The 20,715-nt window shown below is 45.1% G+C and overlaps 1 protein-coding gene and 1 long non-coding RNA gene across 2 annotated transcripts; one reads left to right on the forward strand and one right to left on the reverse strand.

Annotated features, from left to right (window-relative positions):
• Window positions 1-499: 499 nt before the first annotated feature.
• LOC123369531 lies at window positions 500-6,485 on the reverse strand. The gene is made up of 3 exons (XR_006579073.1): window positions 6,275-6,485; window positions 1,570-1,672; window positions 500-857 (listed from the first exon to the last, which is right to left on the reverse strand). It is a non-coding gene; the product is annotated as an uncharacterized LOC123369531 (long non-coding RNA).
• LEMD2 (LEM domain nuclear envelope protein 2) lies at window positions 6,282-20,313 on the forward strand. Its single transcript, XM_045015217.1, has 9 exons — window positions 6,282-8,090; window positions 9,104-9,144; window positions 9,981-10,056; window positions 11,413-11,489; window positions 12,171-12,250; window positions 15,179-15,324; window positions 16,365-16,466; window positions 16,563-16,665; window positions 18,108-20,313. The coding sequence occupies exons 1-9, from the start codon at window positions 6,290-6,292 to the stop codon at window positions 18,256-18,258; spliced, it is 2,577 nt and encodes an 858-aa protein (XP_044871152.1). The 5' UTR covers window positions 6,282-6,289; the 3' UTR covers window positions 18,259-20,313.
• Window positions 20,314-20,715: the final 402 nt, after the last annotated feature.

Raw genomic sequence — 20,715 nt, forward strand, 5'->3', positions numbered from 1 at the left:
ACTCTCCATCCCTGATCTAATCACTAGAGGATGTTGCCTTCAAGAGCTTGGAATAGGCCCTGGAGTCCTGACTCTCTGCTCCCCAGTCTGACCACTAGAGGACACACTCTCCCATAGCTGGGAACAGAACCCAGAAGTCCTGACTTGCTGTTCCCTGATTTAATCACTACAGAACACTCCCTCCTGCTGGACCACACATCATGGTAATACTGGCAATTCACCATAACTATATGAAGATCCATCTTACTGTCAGGTGCACTTTACCCATAGCTACTACACTGTGAATACACACGGCTTATGGTCCATGCTCACTTCTGCCGTGCAATAACACGCACAGATCCATGTTTATTTCTACTTTGCAAACACAACTGAATGTAAATGATTAATTCCACTTTAATGTAATATTAATTACAATGCATTTACATGCCTTTTGCTCAATTAAGAACAGTCACTCTATAGGTACCATGGAATTTAACATCTGTAAGGTGTGAAATAGTGAGACAAATGATATGTCTGAGTGACAAGTATCCAATTCCAATCCAATTTTATCCTCCCAATTTAACATAAATTCTGCTGTCACTGTGGATCATTTAAATAGCTGCAGTGTTAGTGCCAAAATAACACACATGCAATTGGAACTGCTCTGTACTTTGTGTTTTGAAAGCCAGTCCCCCCTTAGGAGAAGATAAATCTCCTCCCATGTAACAGTACACGTAGTCAGGAGTGCTTACCAACTTTAACAGGCAATTCAAACTCATATTTCCACTGCACAGACTGATCAGGCTAACATAGCTGGAGTTTTGCAGGGATTGTTGGTGAAGGGGCAGGTTACACTATAAAATCACTGGTAATTGAATCTGAGGAGAGAAGATAATGAATGTGATGCATTCAGCAAGGCTGAAATGAAAACAGTGCCGTCTCATAGGGCAGGATCTTTGGCTTTCCATGGAGCCAGCCCAGTTTGCACCAGTTGAGGATCTGGCTCACTGACTTACCAGATTTACAGCGTAAGTGAGATCAGAGACAGGCCTGTTGTTCTTAATGGGGCATTCACTACAAACCTGAGCTGTTCCCTCCTACGAGGGGAAAACCACGGGACAGGGAAGGAAAACTGGGTGAGGCTCTTCTTGAAGGAAAACCTATGAGGTTCTGCTCCCAAGCCCTGCAGATCTCCTGACAGCTGTGTGGGTCTCAGATTTGCTCCGGGCACAAGGCTGCACCCGCCCGATCTCTTTCACTCCCCTCTTTGTGACGCTGCCCTGTGAGGGCTTCCCCAGTTGGTAGATGCTCCCAGAGCTCCCCCCATGCAGGGACACTGCCCAGTGCAGAGGAGGTTCCCCAAAAGAACCTCTGACTGTAGCAACTTGAGCTTTGTCCTGAGGGCTGGCAATGGGGCCGAGGCAAAATCTCACCACCCCAGGGGTGGAGCCCACAACCTGAGGAGACTTCCATGGAGTCTAAGGGAGGGGTGGTTGGTGCTATGGACATGGTTGACCCTGTCTCCCATGCAGGACGCATGAGATCCAGTTGTGGCTCTAAAGGGTGCGACCTCCCACTTCAGATTTTTACCTGGGCAGAAGTTGGCTTCGCCAGTCAGCACGTAGCTCATGACTCTTCAGCTGAGGCACAAGCCAGAGTAGAACCCAGCTCCCTCTCCAGTAGCTCTGCAGGGCTAAGGGGAGTTACAGAGAGAGAGAGAATGAGAACATACTTTTGTCCTTGTCTGGCTGATCTGGCTCCAAATACACACATGAAACAGTTCTGAGCTGTAAGAAGGGGACATATGTACAGTCACTTTTCTAACCCTCACCATCATCAGAGTGGGCCCCTTTCTAGGCCTGACCTATTTTGACAGGGTCTTTTTAACTAGCCTTCTCCTTTCTGCTGGTGCTCTGTACACACACTCCTGTTTCCTGTCCCTTCAATCTTCCTGCCTCTGATGTGCACCCCTGTAATGAACCAAACAGAAAGCCGGCTCCCACACCCATCTGTATGCACAGCATCCCAGCCGGCTGCTTAGAAGTGTCAGTCCTTTTCCTTTCCCTTTTTCCTCCTATTGTCAGCATTCGATTACCACCATCAGCTCAAATCATTCCTTTTGCTAGCAGCAGCTCATCCAGTTTCCAGGGCAGCAAACTCCATTACCTTACCGCAAGCCAATACGTGGGTAGCTGTGAACTCACCTCTCAAGAAACTGATCACATTTTTCTCTAGCTAAGCTGGAGAGTGGGGAAATGAAAAAGAGGAACTAAATACAGGGCCTTAACCTCCTCAGAAAGCCAGGCAGACTCAGGACATGTCACACAATCTGGCCAGAGATAAGAAAAGTTCCAGCTGCACTTGTGCTGCGCTCATGAGTGATAGGGTGTCTGGCAGGCACAAATACCCTGTGAGTATCCAGTGTAAGTGAAGAGTATCCCACACCACAAAAAGGGGTGTCGCCAATTAACCATGTAACTAGAGAGAGCTGGGTCAGGGCTTGGAACTACCTTCCCTCTTGTACTGGGTGGGAGTTAATCGGCTACACCCCTTTTCGTGATGTGGGATACACCCCCTTCCCCCACCCCCTGCATCCAGGAGGTGCATGGGGATGGTGCATCCATGACTCCACATCTATCTACTCACTCAAACCTTCCTCTCCATTCAGGTAGGGAGCATCAGAGAAGCTGCTCCGGCTGGCCCGCTACCACAATCTAGGCAGATCTAATGCAGTCATGCTGCTGTGGGGGAGTAACTTCTCCCTGCTCCCTCCATGTGGCCACGTTAGTCTCAGCCATGGTCAATCCTACAGTAACTAAAGCAGGGATGTTCAAAGTCACCACAGGGACTTGAAGGCCCAGTTTCTATTAATTTTAATGGGAACTGGGGGGTTCAAACTTAGGTGGCTTTGAACATTTTAGCCTGTCTCTGCAAACTTCTTAGGGCCTGATTCTGCCATCTGTATGCCCACTGGGTGGCACCTCACTCTGCATGTAACCCCTTTGAAATCATTGGGGCTACTCATGGACTATGGTACCACACAACGTGAGCAGGAGTGACAGAAAAGGGCCCGTAGAAATTACAACTAGCAGACCCAACAGTATCTCTAATCTGCACTCTGGGTGAGACACTGGGAAAAAAACAGGTAGCTGCTTAGCAGCTAATGGTACTACGGGCCAATCTACAGCCTCAAACAGAAGTAGCCATCTATCATCTTAGACGGTGCCCATCACCGTGGTATCTGTGCACCTTTGGCAAGGGTAAGTGGGCAGCCAGGTCACTCCAGGAGACTCAGTGTGCACTAGTTTTCTATAAGGGGCGGTTGGGTTCCACAGAAGGAGCAGGGGTGACAGCCTCCCTGGTCCTACACAGGGGATGGAGGCCTCATCTTGCACAAGGTCAGCCCCTACGCATTCCTCATCCAGTCTCTCTCATCCTCCCTTCTGTGTGGTAGGGATGAAGTGGTGGAGCCACAAATCCGTGCCCCACACACACACACACACACACACTTCCTCACCAGCCAGTTCTGGGACCCCTCTACTCACTGACGAAGATGGGCCAACCCAGCCCATAATTATCTATATAATTATCCCACTGTAGCTGCCATTCAATTGCAAAGGTAACAGCCAAGAGGAATTATAATGAAACCTGTCTTAAATGTTCACTCACGGGACCAAAACAATCAGTTGCTTAAAGAATATAGCCTGCTAAAATAGATGGGGGCAGGACTGAAGATTGGTCTTAAAGTCCAGGAGTCTATATTTCAGGGTGGTTTCTGAAGACAGGCAGTCACCCAGTGAATCCTAATGCTGGGCCAGACTCATTTTTGGCATATCCCCACTGACATCCATGTGAGGTTGCAGTAGGCATGAATTTGGCCTGGTCTCTTAACTAGGGATAGGTGCCCTTAAAATGGGTGGAATTTGGACTGGGTTTGCATGCTTGGGTGGATTTGAAGTCTGCATGCGTGGCCTGAGTTTATCCAAACTAGCTAAAACCCCTGAGTCTGCAGAAATGGAGCATTAGCAGAATATTCTCATTCTGTATTTACATGGCTCCAAATTATTAGCTGTTAATTGTGCTTTCCAGTTAGTGAACACAGGAGGCTAAGATTAGCACTTCCAGACTTCCCAGCAGAATGGAGTGTGATTCTTCACTGGACCGCCTGGTGTCTGCTAAGCGGGTGTTTGTGTTTGCTAACTAAATTGTAGAGTATTTTGCAACCACCTTCTTCAGGAAGACCTAGAATGGCTCGATCTGATGGCCTAAATTGTAATAAGTGATGAGAACAAAATGAGTATGAAAGGAGGATACTAGGAGACAGAAGCAACCATACCAACTTTTCCTCTTATTTAAAACATCAAATAAAATCAAAGTCACAATCACTCCCTGAAACTGTACAAGATGCAAATTCTAATCAGATGACATGATTCTGTAATGGTTCCTCCTGCTGATCCAGCCAACTGTACCCGGTGGAATCCAGCAGAAATGTTTCACACTTCAAAGGTCTCCTCTCAACTTAAAAGGGAACCTAAACCTGTGTAACTGAGGGGAGGAGAAGAAAGAAGATTTTTGTACTGCTGGAACCAACAGTGATAGGCTTTAACATACCAGCACTCTGGCAGTGCCAAGCTGATGTCACCTAGAATAACTGTGCGGACACAAAGCAGGAGCATGCCCCAATGTGTGTGTGAGCATGCATATGCATGCATGCCTATAACATCTATTCTAAGGTTATTACGTTCTATTCCAGAAAAGCAGCAGCATGTGATCACTACATTTATTTTACCCAGCTTGGCAGTTACACACTGCTGCTAATATCAGATGGCGGGTTGGTGGTCCTCATAGCTCTAATCATAAAAACTCCTATGTAGGCACTGTGCATGTGCATTAGTCACAAGGTCCTCGTTACCTTTAATAACATTCCAATAATAAACAATATTTCAGCCACTTTGATTGTATTATTATATGCAACAGCAAAAAGCAATTACTCTACATCACTGATGACAAATTTAATTTTCAAATCAAAGCTGGTTTTTTAAGTTATAAGCTTCAAACAACTCCCTTTCCTCCAATAAATCTGAGGGGCCTGCTCCTGCTCCCATCAGCTTCAGTGGTGCAGATTCATACTTTAAATTAATACATTTAAGAAGGGTTGATGAAAGCTGAGAGGGGGCTCGATAAGGAGAAAGTTAGGTGGACCAGTGAGAATTGAGAAGGGACATCTGGCGTTAAGAGCTGTCTTTTTCTCTTCACAAATGTCAACTATTGGTAGGTTCCCCACTGTTATCATTGCACCAGTGATATCAGTTGTCGATGAACACAGGAAGACACACAACTATGGGCGTGGCAAGGGGCAGAATTACCAAGCTTTTCTGGATTCATTGACGTCAAACTACTTTCAGTCTGCGGTTCTCAAAGCTGGGTCTCCTCAAGTGAGGGCCATTCCTACCTATTCCACTATCTTTGATCACTAACCAAGTGTTCACTGGGAATATAAAACGGCACAAGAGAGACTGCTTTTAAAACAGAGGCAATTTAGGGTGCCTGGGTTTTATCTCGGGGACAAATCTGGTGCACCCTGGTGACACCTCAAGCACATCTTCTTGCTGTATTGAAAAGTGGCATAAAAGAGTAACCTGCTCAGCAATGGCATAGGGTACAAAGAGGCTGTTGCATAACAATGCCAAGGCACATAGAAGTGTCCACCTGTTACCCTGCAGCAGCAAAAGCCACCACCATGTCACTCGGCAGCCTGGCGCCAAAGCCCCACCTCCCCCCAGGATGGCACTGCCACCAAAGCTTCGCCCCATGGCAATGCAACATCTCTTCGGTCACCCTCTGCAGTGCAACCTGGCAGCCAAGTGTCACCGCCCTGCAATGCACTGTGCCACCGATGGGTCGTCGGAAGCAGTGACACGAGGGCATCTAGCTGCAGCAATCACAAATAAAAGGCTGCGCTACCCCCCTTTAGGGTGACCAGACAGCAAGTGTGAAAAATCGGGACGGGGGGTGGGGGGTAATAGGAGCCTATATACGAAAAAGACCCAAAAATCGGGACTGTCCCTATGAAATCAGGACATCTGGTCACCCTATCCCCCTGTGTCTATCTTGTTTCCCGTGAAAGGCAGAAAGCCTCCCAGCCCAGCCCCTGCACGATACGGGCTTGAGAGCCGGCCCTTGGGACCAGAGCTCTGACCTCCCCAAGATGGCGTCCATGGGAGGTGTTTGGGACTATTCGACCTTTCCAAGATGGCGGGCTCAATAGCCCGGCTCGGCGCTGCACAGCGCTTACCTTGACCTTCCCACGATGGAGGCTAGAGGCCGCCTTTCCGCCTCTCCCAAGATGGCGGTCCTCGCTTCCCCTCTCACAGAGCGCTTCCGGCCCTCTGCTTGGGCGGCAGTTCCGGGCATGGCCGGCCTGTCAGACGCGGAGCTCGGCAGGGAGCTGCGGGCCTTGGGCTTCCAGCCGGGGCCCATCACCGACTCCACCCGCGAGCTCTACGTGAAGAAGCTGGGCCGCCTGCGGGGGGAGGAGGCGCCTAGGCCCCAGTCGGGGAAGACAGCAGCAGCCCCCAGCATGGCCGGCCTGTCAGACGCCGAGCTCGGCAGGGAGCTGCGGGCCTTGGGCTTCCAGCCGGGGCCCATCACCGACTCCACCCGCGAGCTCTACGTGAAGAAACTGAGGCGCCTGCGGGCGGAGGGGGCGGCCGGCCGGAGGAGCCAGAGCACGGGCAGCGCCTCCAGGCCTGAGCCGGCCTCGGCCTTCCACCCTCGCCGCAACCCCAGCCCCCAAGCACACAGCGCCCACAGCCAGGGCCGTAGGGAGAGTGAGGAGGAGGAGGAGGGCTCGGAGGAGGAAGATGATGATGGATACCAGCCCCCCCGCAGGGATGTAGCAGAGGGGCTAAACCCTTGGGCCCAGCTGGGGAAGACAGCAGCCCAGGGCCGTAGGGAGAGTGAGGAGGAGGGCTCGGAGGAGGAAGAAGATGATGGATACCAGCCTCCCCGCAGGGATGTAGCAGGGGGGCTAAACCCTTGGGCCCAGCTGGGGAAGACAGCAGCCCCTGGGGGGCTTGCCCCCAGCACTCAGTGGAGGGCAGAAAGGGGGTTCAACCCCAGCTCCCAGTGTGGGACCAGAGACGTCAGGTTAGCCTCCAGGCCCCAGTGGGAGGCAGAAAGGGAGTTAGCCCCCAGGCCCCAGTGGGAGGCAGAAAGAGAGAGAACCCCCAGGCCCCAGTGGGAGGCAGAAAGGGAGTTAGCCCCCAGGCCCCAGTGGAGAATGAGGGATGTGGGGTTAACCCCCAGCACCCAGGGAAGGATGAGGGATGTGGGGTTAACCCCCAGCACCCAGGGAAGGATGAGGGATGTGGGGTTAACCCCCAGCACCCAGGGAAGGATGAGGGATTTTGGGTTAACCCCCAGCACACAGTGGGGGACGAGGGATTTTGGGTTAACCCCCAGCACGCAGTGGGGGACGAGGGATGTGGGATTAACCCCCAGCACGCAGCGAGGGACGAGGGATGTGGGGTTAACCCCCAGCACCCAGCGAGGGACGAGGGATGTGGGGTTAACCCCCAGCACCCAGCGAGGGACGAGGGATGTGGGGTTAACCCCCAGCACCCAGCGAGGGACGAGGGATGTGGGGTTAACCCCCAGCACCCAGCGAGGGACGAGGGATGTGGGGTTAACCCCCAGCTCCCAGTGGAGGACAAGAGATGTTGGTTTAACCCCCAGCACCCAATGGGAGACAGAAAGGAGGCTAACCCCCAGCACCCAGAGTGGGACAAGAGATGGGGGGTTAACCCCCAGCACCCAGTGGTGGACAAGAGATGGGGGATTAACCCCCAGCACCCAGGGGGGGACAGCAACAGTAGTAGGGGGATTAATCCGCAGGATCCCGTGGAGGACAGGGGGAGAAGGGTTAACCTCCATGAGTCAGTTGACAGGGGCAGCCCCCAAGCAGGGGGCAGTAGGAAAGGGTAAGGGTCTGGAGTTCTACCTGTCCTGGTTCCTGTACCTGGCCACCCTGGTGTTGTTGGTGATTTTCCTGGGCATCCTCTGGGTGAAGATGATCGGGCCAGGCTGGCTTCTGGGGGCAGAGGAGAACCGTACGTGGGGGATTAAACACTTTTTAAAATCGCTTCCCCCCTTTTCCTCTCTCCTTTCTCTTCAGTCCCCTCTTGTTTCCATCCCCTCTATTGTCCATCTTCACTGCATTTATTTTTCTTCTCCCTGTCTTCATGTGTTGTCTTTGCCTCTTGTCTCCCCAAACCTTGGGACACCTTGTTAGTCATGGAAAAGTGTCTTGTGGGTGGGGTTTTTTCCTTCTTTTTTTCCCTCTTTCCTCTCAGGTGAACTTGGCTTGAGATTCTTCAAATCCATAGATTTTTATGGGGAGTTAAATTTTCATCTAGCACTGAGGACATATTTTATGATCCTCCATCATAATGATGTACTACCCGTGTAATTGCCCATCATCTGTTTTAATGTCATTTTCTACAAAGCACAGTCATCCAGTGTCCTTGATCTTGTCCACTTCAAAAGTACAAGACTTGAAATTGCCTTCTGCTGCTTACCTCCAAGAATATTTGATCTTAAATATGCAAAAAAAAAAGTGACATCCTATAGCCCTACTGTAGCAGATTAAATTCACAGAAATGTTGTTTGCCTGGTTCCAAAATGAAGGAAAAGGGTATGTGGAAGGAGGTTGCAAAGTGTGGTTGCCAAAACGCAACACGGGTGTGAGTGTTTTGTGCATTGACTAGGTGAGCACGCTGCCCTGTTTTCTCAAAGTCAGTGAATACGGCAAGAGCATAAAACATTTCTCTCTAGAATTATTTGCAAAATGGTTTGTAAACTCCAGCCTATTTGCCTATTAAACAAAATTCCTTGTTTCTGCTCTGATATGTGTATGTTACTAATTTAGGTTTCGATATGGCCTACTTTAGTTGTTTCAAAAGCATCGTTTGACTAGTAAGGTAATACTCAATGGGATGAATGGTAGAAGAATCAGATGTTTTAAAAGTAGCTATTTTTAACCACTGCTTTAATCACTAGTTATTTTCTCTGTCAGAGTTTTTATTTTCCAGCTGACTAACCCTTATTTTCTTCTCTCTCTCAGTTAAACTGTTAACTGTGGATTGTGAGACAAGGACAGATGATGTAAGTGTAAATTTAAAGTTCGTTTTTTAAAAATCCGTAGGGTAGGGGCATCCATCTCACAGACAGTTAACTATTCTAGCAAATTTCACAAATCAGTTACTGTCAATATCACTGCCAAATAGCCTGTATCATTTTACAGGAGGAATGTAGTGGTTTACCAAAGTTAGATTTAATAGGCTTTTTGTTTGTTTTGTTTTTTGTTTTTAGGCCAGACTAGATTGTGACTGTATAGAAGAATCTGAAAGTTGTAGATTTAAACTACTGAAGATCTGAATCACTTGGTATTATTTTCTTTAGTTAATTGTAACATAAGTGACTTTGATTTGTGACAGAGATTTTACCTATATAGTCAGCTTTTCTAATAGACGCTTTAATAAAGCTAAATCCCTAATCTCTGTTGAGATGTGTTTGTGCAGCCCTGATTTATTCCATAATGCACTATTGAGAGAGACAGACTTCTGTATCAAATTCAGTGTGGTGATATATGCTGGTAAATTGATAGTTGGTCTCTTGTGATGTTCTGGGGAAGTCTATCATAAATCTATTTACTGTACCTGAGTTTGAAGGAACTGCTCCCTCAGCTGCTGTTGGAGTAGAAGGCTGTGATGTTTGGGACTTTGAAGTAATTGCATTTCACGGGAGGTGCTCAGCAATTTACAGGATTAGGCCCTTAGACTTTTTGCCTCAGTAATCCTGTATTTTAATTTTACCAGATGAAGTAGAGCACAACTGAACATACACTTTCATTAGCATTTTATTTTTGTATTTTGGCTGATCTAATTGCAATCTTGTTGCTATTGATGTTTTGATGTTTATTATTTATTTTTGATTTTCAGTTCTGTCAAGCTAAACAGAAGGACATTTTAATGACCATGCTGTATGAATTATATAACTACCTGGCAATACAAGCTGGTAAGTTCTGATTGTCATTATAAAGCACTTAGGAGGGTTCAGCAAACTGCATCTCCCAGCTGGCTGGACATTTTCCTTGTGCAAATGACTTGAGGGGCACGGAGAAAGCAGGCAAAAGGTGAAGAAAATGTTTTCTTTAAATGTGAATTGTGCTTTACTAATGCACTTATGTCACTGCCTAGGTACCTGTGTTTGTATGGAGCTGTTGTTTGCAGATCATATACTGGGAATTTGAGATGCAAATACTCAACTTTATAACTTTTTTACCCCAGTGCCTCAAATGCTTGCAAGATACCAGAGTCCAACAGCAGAGCTTTTCCATATATTTATATAAAACATTGTCTTAGAACACTGGCCAAAACAGTCCAACTAAACATTAGAATACAAGTGGCTACCCAGGTCAATGACTAATGGTTTCATGTTGGAGAAGGAAATGCAGTTAGAAGTTTCTTATATCTTCTCATTATTCAGTCAAGCAAATCTTATTAATATTGTGCTAATGCGTAGAATTGTCAAAAGTGCTTGAGTTCCATTTTGAAAAGTGATTTAGTAACTTAGGAGCCCAACTCCTTTACATGTTCAGTGAGTCTTATGCGCCTAAGTGCCTAAATCACTTTTAAAAATTGTACTCAATAGCATAGTAGCAGTTATTTAATATGTTCAGATTTCTTTTCAAGTCAGGTTTTCATACTCTGGGTTTGTGGACTTTCCTTCAACATTTGTCTTTGTTCTAGTAGAAGGTTGAAGCAGGGAGGTATACTCCACTGTAACATTGATCAGTCAAGTTGAACATGCACCATACCTGATGGAAAGTGTTCCTAGTGCATTTGGCCAAATGCGCAGTTTTGTAGACTGAGATGATGGTATTCTTCTTGGCTCCTGTGGTGGGTAGCATATACCTTGAAGCAATAGATTTGATTGCCCTTATCTTAGGCCAGTGGTTCTCCAACTTCTGTACTGGTGACCCCTTTCACATAGCAAGCCTCTGAGTGCGACCCCTCCTTATAAATTAAAAACACTTTTTATATATTTAACACCATTATAAATGCTGGCTGCAAAGTGGGGCTTGGGGTGGAGACTGACAGCTCATGACCCCCCATATAAGAACCTTGTGAGGGGGTCAACCCCCAGTTTGAGAACCCTTGTCTTAGCCTATATACAGTAGCTACAAATTTTATTAAAGGTCATAACATTATCTGGCTAGAATATTTAACTCCAATCTTCTGTGTAAGCATTTTGGCTACAGCTAAAACTGATTTAAAAGAATAACGCTTCCAGATCGTTCAGGGCATTTCCTGATTGTCTAAGTTGTGGTTTTTTTATGGGTTGTTTCTATCTCCTTGACTTGTTTTCTAGGTAGTTTTGAGTGTGGAAACCCTGAGAAGCTAAAAAGTAAATGCATTCTGGTTAGTGAAGCAAAGGATCATGTGGCGGTAAGTAGGATGGGAATGAGTGTTAATTGTTGTGTATTGTAGTTAATGTCTTTCTATCAGTTATTTATTGCTTTATAAAACAATGTACCATCTGGTTCATTTCTTCATCTGGTTCTGAGTCTTTCCAGTCGTTCCTTTGGCCAGTCCTGTTCTCCGCATTTCTTTCAGAAAACAATCTTCTACTCCATCTCTCTGACAACACTGATTTAGCTGTTGTAAATCTAACTAATGATTGTTCCTTAGTTGTCAGTCTTCTGATGCCAGAAATGTCCCTGTATTGTACTGTACTGGCAGCAGTAAGGTTTTCCCCAACTCACCCCGAAGTGATAGAAGGCAGGCTGCTTTGACCTAATGTTCCACTTCTTCATAGAAAATTGTCAGCAAGATTATGTTGTATTTAGCAGAAGTGTAGGGAGAATATTGTTTTACAGTGTGCTTCATGTATGATATACCAAGTTATAAATTATAGTCAAGATTCCAGGCCGGTGTGTAGATTTGGTTTACCTCTCTGCCAGTTTGCCGAGTTAGTTAAATTGATGATAAGAGGTAATCGGGGCTGGGGGGGCGGGGGGGGGGGAGGATGCAGGTAGAGCAATTTCTCCCATTACAGCAAGGCAATAATGTTATTCCACCTTCTCAAATGAATGCAGAATTAATCTTCTTATGGATTCTTCTATGTAGAATGTAACCGGCAGTTCCCCAGAGAAGTTTGAAGATGCCCTGCAATGGATACTGAACAGTAACAATGATTTAGGGATATGGTGAGTGAGTAGCAGTACAAGCTGTTCACGTTATAATTCACAGCACTGGCTGCTCTGATGTAATTTGATATTTAGTGTATATTGGCTTGTTGGACTATCACCTATCCTGTTAGATCTCATAAAATAATCCAGGATTGGGGTTGTCAGTACTTGAATGGGAGAACCTCCAAATTAAAAATAGTGTGCTGCAGTAACTGTTGGTGATTCGATAGGTGAGTCAGTGTCCCAGCGTTGCGTTAGGGTGCATTGTGCTCATGGAGCTGCTGTCTTTCAAATGATGGATAAATCTGAGGTCCTGAATTCTTGTGGTTATTAAAGATCCCCTGGCACTTACTGCAAGATTTAGGGGTGAGGTAGTACCTTTTATTAGACTAACTTCTGTTGGTGAAAGAGACAAGCTTTCAAGCACACAGAGCTCTACTTCAGGTCTGTGTAGCTCGAAAGCTTGTCTCTTTCACCAACCGGGACGTTAGTCCAGCAAAATATATTACCTCACCGACTGTTTCTCTCGAATATCTGGGGATCAACCCTGCTACAACAGTGCTGCAAAAATTTTTGAAGTGTTAGTCCACATGTCCTGCCCGTGTTCCAAATCTGTGTGATTAGAATCTGCCTTGTAAAATTCTCCCCAACTCTTTTCATTGGATACTGCTCTCTTCAGTATTTCTGCTGCAAAATGGGGCTTTGGTGTTCTAATGTGCAGCCACATTCCACCGCTGAGGTGACTGAATGTCATTACTGACTGAAGCAATCCTGTTAGTTAGTAAAATGCTGTGCGATCTGAGGATGAAGGTTGCTATTTAAAAAAAAAAAATGTGAATGGCATCTTCAGAGTGTGTCAGCATAAGTATGTATTACTAACAGAATACCTGATCAATGGAAAGGCTCCCATTACCTTCACTGGGTGCTGGGTCTGTCTAAGATAGAGTATTTCCTCTTATGCTTCATGGATAGCCATGATTTTAACACTTGAGAGGAGAGTGAGGAATATTTGTGTTTGACAATCTTGGATTTCTAACTAGACAAAATTATCATCCTGTGAAAATCAGCTTAAGGTTTTGTTCAGCCCTTTGAAAAATATAAAATGCTGTATAAGTGCTTTCTGTATATTTATAAAGGCTCCTATGCCTGTCTCATTCGGATGTCCTCATGGACTGTGTGGGAGATATTAAGAACCACTAATTGTAGGCAGGGACCCATTATAAATGTAGTTTAAAGCACCAAAATGCTGATACATTATTTGAAAGCAAACTTTCTTTGGAGAACTGTCAAGGTGGGAAAATATTAGCAATCTGAAGTTGCCCCCTTTGCAGTTATCAGAGATTATATTGAACTAGCGTGAATTGTTATGCCATACCAGCACATTTCATGTTTCTATCAGTTTCTGATAGATGCAGGGAAACAGAATATTAAATCTGTAGCCCTTATAGTTGAATATAACATTCTAATGTAGCCTAATGCGGTATTGTCTTCCTGAGTCAGTGGACATACTAACATAGCTCACAAAGATGTGACCTGTCTCCATTCAGTATTAACTCTGGGGTCTAGTAATGATAATTTAAATGTCAACATAGTTAGCTGTTTCACTGCTATTTATCTCATTTCAGCAGAAACACTGGAGTTGTGGGCATAGCTTGAGTAGAATTCCATTGGTTTTTTTCTCCTAACCTGCCCCCTACAGCTACTGCTGTAATCTAATGTTCCAAGTGTTGTCTATTTCTTTAAAAAAAAAAAAAAGAGTCTGATGTCACCTTAAAGACTAACAGATTTATTTGGGCATAAGCTTTCGTGGGTAAAAACCCACTTCTTCAGATGCATTATTAACAACTTCATCAACAGCTCACCAAATTGATCCAGTGTTTGGCAGCTCATTATGAAACTCAATAAGAATGTACAGTGTGCTAAAAAACTGCTATTGGCTTTTTAACAGACATTAAGTGAAGTTATTTTGACTGCGCACTGGTAAAAACGGAACAAAATAAGATCGTTGTGCTTGGTAATTCTGCTGCCTGTTCTATACATTCATTTAAGATTTGGACTATAAATCAGACAAAGTGGTTGTGAAACAGTTGGATATCTCCAGTTACAGCAAGGCTCAGTTAAACAACTATAACCTGCCAGTGGCTTGTTGTTTGCATGCTGCCAGACTAAGGGTTCAAGTAATTTGCACTGCCTGTCTACAGTGGGCTATTCATTACAACCCTACAGTGAATTGGTAGCTTTAAAAAAATTCTTAATCCATCTCTTACAAATTGGACCACTTTAGGCTGAATTTACCTAATGCCTACTGATTTAATAGATCCAATAAGGAAGCAAACGTAGATGTAGATTAATCTATCTATCTGTGCTATAAGTGCAAAGGGTATCTGATTGAATAGTGCATGTACGAGTGAAGTTGGGAATGTGTTATGAACTGTGCCATATATGTTTTCCAAGTTGTCTGGTTTACGTTAGCCATATTTGATTTGGTGTCACTTTTCCAGCTAAACTGTTTATACTCATCTGTAGCAAGGAAAACAGTACAGCCTCCACAGACATTCACACTCTCTCAGCTGCTCTCTGCACAACTGCTGATGAGTGACTCAGTAAACATTTCCATTTCTCTATGCTGAGAGATGGGAATCCAATTTAAAGTTTAATCTTCTGCACACTGAGAAGTGCTGTCAAAGTGTCTGCAGAGGGAGACTTCAGTTTACCAGTGGGAGTTCTGATCCTGCTGCCTTTTCTAAAGCCATATTCCTCCCTTGCTAAGCAGCCAGTGCTGAAATGTTCTGGAAAGACCAGCAGTGAGAATGCTTTAGTGTTTTCTACGTAGTGTGCTGAAAGAGTTACAGCTGCTGCAATATGTTTGCTCACCTTGTCCTGATTAAAGTCTGTTGCTGGAGTCTGTGCACTCTTCAGGGGTGGTTTTCTGCCTTTCCCCATCAGGTTAAAAGGGGAAGACCCATCAGAACCGGTTACCAGTGTAGACCAGGTGGTGTGCCTCGAATCCACCCGTCCTCGGATGGGGTTAGGCTGTCGTTTCCGCCGGGCAGTAAGCACCGCCATTATGAACCTTTTCATCTTCTTCTGGAGTAAGTCCTTAGCCTTAATAGCTGAGCTTTCCCTGTCCCTACTCACACTCCCACAACCACATTAAACTAGTGGTAAATGTTAAAGGAATTGGTGAGTTAATTTCTCTCTAACCTGTGATCTAGCAATAGAAGGAGACCTGTAGAGACACATTGTCATGCAGTAAGTGCTTTTCCTTTATTTCAAATCAGCAAGTACATGAGCTGTCCATCTCATTTAAGTGTTTCTCAAGCATTTGTTATGGTGGCCTGCAAAGTTAGTCTATTAATAACCTGTCCAAAAACTGTTCTCATCCCTTCCATGTACAACACTATTCAGTTTTCTGGCATCTGTTAATGAGTTGTAGTATTTCTGTGTCAATTTGTATTGTGGTAGTGCCCAAATGCTTCAGCTGAGATCAGGGCCCAACTGCCGGGTGCTGTACAGACACATAGTGAGAGGCAGTTCCTGCCATGCTGTGAAGAGCCTATAATCTAAATAGACAAGACAGACAAAGGAAGTATCATTATTCCCATTTTATGGATAGGTAACTGAGGCACAGAGAGACTGAGTGACTTGTTCATGGTCATAAAGGGGGTCAGTGGCAAAGTGATGACTTAAATCTACATATCATGAGTCCCAGTCCGGTGCCTTAACCACAAGGCCTTGCTTCCTCTCCTTTCTGACCCCTTATTTTGAGAGCAGTGAAGCCTGTCTGTTCTTCTGGATCATTGTGGGGTAGGCTTTGTCAAAGTGAGGTGTCTTGAATTTTAATGCTGTAGAGACCAGTAGTCATCCTGAGTTTTCTGGCAGAAAGGGAACACTACAGGTGAGGTCTGCCAAGAAATCCCTCCCCCCTTGGGAGTTTGACTCAGGCACTGTCATTTTCAGAATTCCCATGAGTTGTGATTGCCACAATAAACAACATGAATAACACAGATATAGTTCTGGGCAGGTCCTGGAGAGCAGAGAATAAAAACTGTCTCTGATAAGAGTAGAAAATAGAGCAGCTAACATCCACTGAACACATGAATATGCTTCCATTTTGTTCGTCCACTCATAGGTCTAATTGCCCTCTGGGGGATCCTGTTACTCCTGAAGTATCGCTGGCGGAAGATGGAAGAAGAGGAGCAGGCCATGTATGAAATGGTGAAGAAAATCATAGGTAGAACCCAACAGCATTTTGGCGATCTGATTTAAAATGGTCTCTTCATTTCAGATAATTTCACTCCCCTTTGCCTCATTCTGTTTCCTCCTACAGATGCTGTCCAGGATCACTACAAAGAGTGGGAACAGAGGTTGGAGCGATACCCATATGTAGGAATCCTTCACGTTCGAGACACCCTCATTCCACCCCAAAGCAGGTGAGCAAATTCTTTTCCTTTAGGAAGGGGGCCTTCAGCTCAGGTCATAGTGCACTTTGTGGGTAACAGACTGGAAGCGGACTTCTTGGGGAGCGGGGTGTGAGGAATTTTAGAGGAATGAGTCTGGCCTTTGGGATTGTAAAGGATTCTGACATAACCCAGACTATTGTTGTAACCCACTGGGGATAAATGTGACACTCCTAGTGCTATGCAGTGTAGTTGTAGCCATGTCAGTCCTAGGATATTAGAGAGAGAAGGTGGGTGAGATAATCTTTTGTTGGACCAGCATCTGTTGACAAGAGAGACAAGTTTTCGAGCCACGCAGAGCTCTTCTCCTAGTGCTGACGTTTTGAACACTCTCACAGGTGTACTGTCATTGTCATATCAAGCAGAAATTGGCTTTTGTTTGCTTTTCCTGGGTGTTGGGGTGTTCTATTTGTGTTCCGTCATCTAAACTTGAATCAGATGTTCTCCTGAACATCACCACTGCTCTGTCATATCATCTGACCAGGAGGACTGCAGTGCTGTGCCTTTCAGAATGAGGCATCCAGTGTGTAGCCAGAGCATCAGAGTAGCTCTTTCCTGGATGGCTCTGTGCATTGCCTGCCATGGGAGTGAGACTAAGATCACTAATCAAATTTGGGTTTCCCACTGGCCAGAGCAAAGCAATTGCTAATTAGGCAGATGTAAATGGGAGATGCTGTCCAGTTACAGGTAGGTTGCTGGGTTTGTTGCTCTTCAAGGAGGCAGCATGGTTGAGTAGCGGGATCACAAGATGGGGAGTTAGTAGACGGGGTTCTGTTTTTTCTTTGCTGCAGTATGCCATTTGCCTCGTCTCTAAAGTTGAGTTTCCTCTTCAGTAAAATGGAGATCATCCCTGCTTTGTAGGGTACTTTGAGATCCATGCTGTTATGAAGTACAAAGCCTTAATCATTCTCATCCATAATCAGTCACAGTACTACCAGTAGGAAAAAGGTCTGATGTGGTTTGATCTGATCAAAAAGGTTTGAGCTCATTTGCCTGCATGGGATCCTGAACTGAAAGTTGGGAGCATAACTAGACACAGATCCAGAACAGGGCAAGCTCCACTTTGTGTTCTAAAATCTAAGGGAGCTCTGCAAACGTTATTGCAGGTGTCCTTGGGGAAAATTACTAATTGGGGTCTCCTTGCACCACAATTCAGGTTTGGAATTCTGTGCAATCTATAAGCCTGCTTGTAGTGCCTGGAGGGCTCAGCTTCCACAGTATTAGAACTGTGTATAAAGAGTTTGTGCCTTGACGCCCTGTCTCAGGTTTAGCTCTGAATGTTAGCTTTGATCTCCTTTACTCTATCTTGAGAGGCAACGGGAGGAGGTTAAGAGTCACTTTGCAGGCAGTGACAAGTGCGCTAAGCAAGAAAACATAAGGCAGAGATGACTATTCCGTTTTGCTCCCGCTTTCAGGAAAAAAATGAAGCGGGTCTGGAACAGAGCTGTGGACTTCCTGGCTTCGAACGAATCACGGATTCAGACAGAGTCACACAGGATAGCAGGAGAGGATATGCTGGTGTGGAGATGGACTCAGCCCTCTTACGTCTCTGATTCAGAGCACTAACCAGGAGCAAAGGAGGAGCCGTTGGTTCAGTCTGTGCAAAGGGACAATTCCCTCTCTGGATGTGGGAAGAGGTGGACAGGAGTTCTAAATTTCTCAGTTTAGAATCACCCCAACCCCCTTTCCCTCTGTTTCTGAGAGACACTTAACAAATTATTTTTGGGGCAATAATCTTGGCTTGTGAGAAGATGGACTTGAGCTAGAGAAGGAGCCAGAAGCACACCAAAGCTAGCTGTCCAGTGAGTGTTTGAGCTCCATGAGTAAACAAACATATAATCACTCTTTTTAATACCTAATAGAAAGGGGCAAGGGATCTCTTTGCCCAAGGGGTAGAAGGTTTAAAGCTGACCTTTACTGTGGGAAGACCAACAAGTGGTTTTACCCCTCAGCAAATGTTTTTTAAAAGAATTAATATTTCCCATGGAAACATCAGGAATGGGAGTTAGGATCCATTAGTTTAAAAAATGCTTTTATCTCACTAGCACACCAAGAATCAAGCATTTAACTGACGCTTAACAGAGAAGAGTTGTGTATTTGTTTTGCCCTTATAAGGGGTGGGTGGGATTGAGTGAGGGCAGTGTCATGTGCCTTGAAAGATTTGGGATATGGGGGCGGGGGGTGGAGGAGAGGTGATGATCTCTTATGCTTTGTATGTCTGCTTTCGTTGTGCTGTGTCTTATACCGGGAACAGGTGGCAAATGACAGAACACAGGTGTACATAAGGAGCATGTTCTTATGGCTGCAGCCAAAAGCGATCGCTCCGTATGTACAAAAAAAGAACTTGGGAACGAACATCCAGGGTGAATGTACATGTCTATACCGGGCAGCTGCAATGTGTTTGTATTCTTTTGGAGAGCAGATACACAATGCTTATGATGTTGATGGAGGGCTAGTTTGCGGGTGTTAATGTGGCAGTGCCACAACACTTAATGAGCAGAGATCAATTCTCCATGAGCACTGCAGGCATTGTATTTTGTGTATACAGCTGTTTGGCTACATATATTTGGTTTTATGTACAATTAAGAAGTGTTTGTTTTGAGGAGAAAATAGCACCAGAGTGTAGTGACCTAGGCAGGACTGAGATACTGTTGTTCTCAGGCTTCCCAACATCATAAACTTGTTATCCCAATCTCCACTCAGACAGCCACGACCAAATTCACTTCTGGCATAACTCCATTGGCTTAACCCCCTTATGCCAGCAGTGATCGGACCCATTATAACCAGTGGATTTTATTTCCATTAGTGTCCTAAATATGATACATGTGTGCCCATGTTCATGGAGAGCTGCTTCAACATTCGGGATCAGCAGGCAAGCTTCACAAGGCCACTGAATCCTGGCTTCCCTGTCCATGGAACTGCATTGAGAAGTAATTTTATAAAGTACCCAGGAAGGTTTGAACTGGTTCCTTAATGTATGGAAGTGTGTTCTAACCATGAAGCTTGCACTTCTGCATCCCCTGCTGGCCACGCTGAAGATTGAAGGATTGCTGGGGCTTTTTCACCTATGCATTCTGCTGGTTGCCTCAGATTCATTATATATCCTGCTGGCTTGTCAGAGAAACTCAGTACAGAGAAGCAGTCTCCAGAAACAAAGCAACAGGAGGTCTTATTAGTTAAGTAGGAGAAATCTCATGTTGAGTTGAATTTTATCCCCGTGTTCCCTTTTATGGCATAGGCAGGGTGTTTGAACAAAAGAGGAAACTCAACAGCTGTGTCCAAGACATTAACCATCTTTCCCACACCTTATTGATTAAAACAGTTGATAAACAAAGGCAGCATTTATTCTTTTAATGTGCTAGGACAAGCTCTTCATATCCATTGGTGCTTGCGACAACTCCCATCGTGCCTCCTGTCTTATATCTTTTTAAAATACATATGGATTTTGTAATTTTTTTAAACCACCTGATCTAGAGCGAAAAAGGCCAAACACTGCACGTATCTTTTGTACTGTTGATGAAATTCTCTTTTTGTAGGATGAATCTCACTGAGTTGGTGCTATTTATTACACATTTAACTTGTGTCTATACACTTAATTGCCGAATAAATTTGTTAATATTATTTATTAATGTTTGTATTGCAGTAGTCAAGGTCCAAGATCCAGGTGTGCTAGGCGCTGTACAAACAGAACAAAAAGACGGTCCCTGCCCCAAAGAGCCTACTGTCTTAAGTATAAGACGAGCCAACAGGCAAGCGCAAGGAACCAGTGAGACGCTACTGGTCAGCATGATAATCAGTGGTCTTAGCACACCAGGAGCCTAGCTGTTGCCAGGTTCTTGGTAGGCAGGACTGATTTCTGTGGGGAAATGATGATGATATCCATGAAAGGTGTAGACTGAGAAGGATTAATCCTATGAGGACACTTGTGTAAAAGGGGTTGACAGCTTTATATGTAATGAAATATTACCAACATTAACTTCTAACAGCCGATTGACCAACACTTGGCCACAACATCAGTGGTTA

The sequence above is a fragment of the Mauremys mutica genome, chromosome 4 (assembly GCF_020497125.1).
Source record: "Mauremys mutica isolate MM-2020 ecotype Southern chromosome 4, ASM2049712v1, whole genome shotgun sequence".
Taxonomy (NCBI): Eukaryota; Metazoa; Chordata; order Testudines; family Geoemydidae; genus Mauremys; species Mauremys mutica.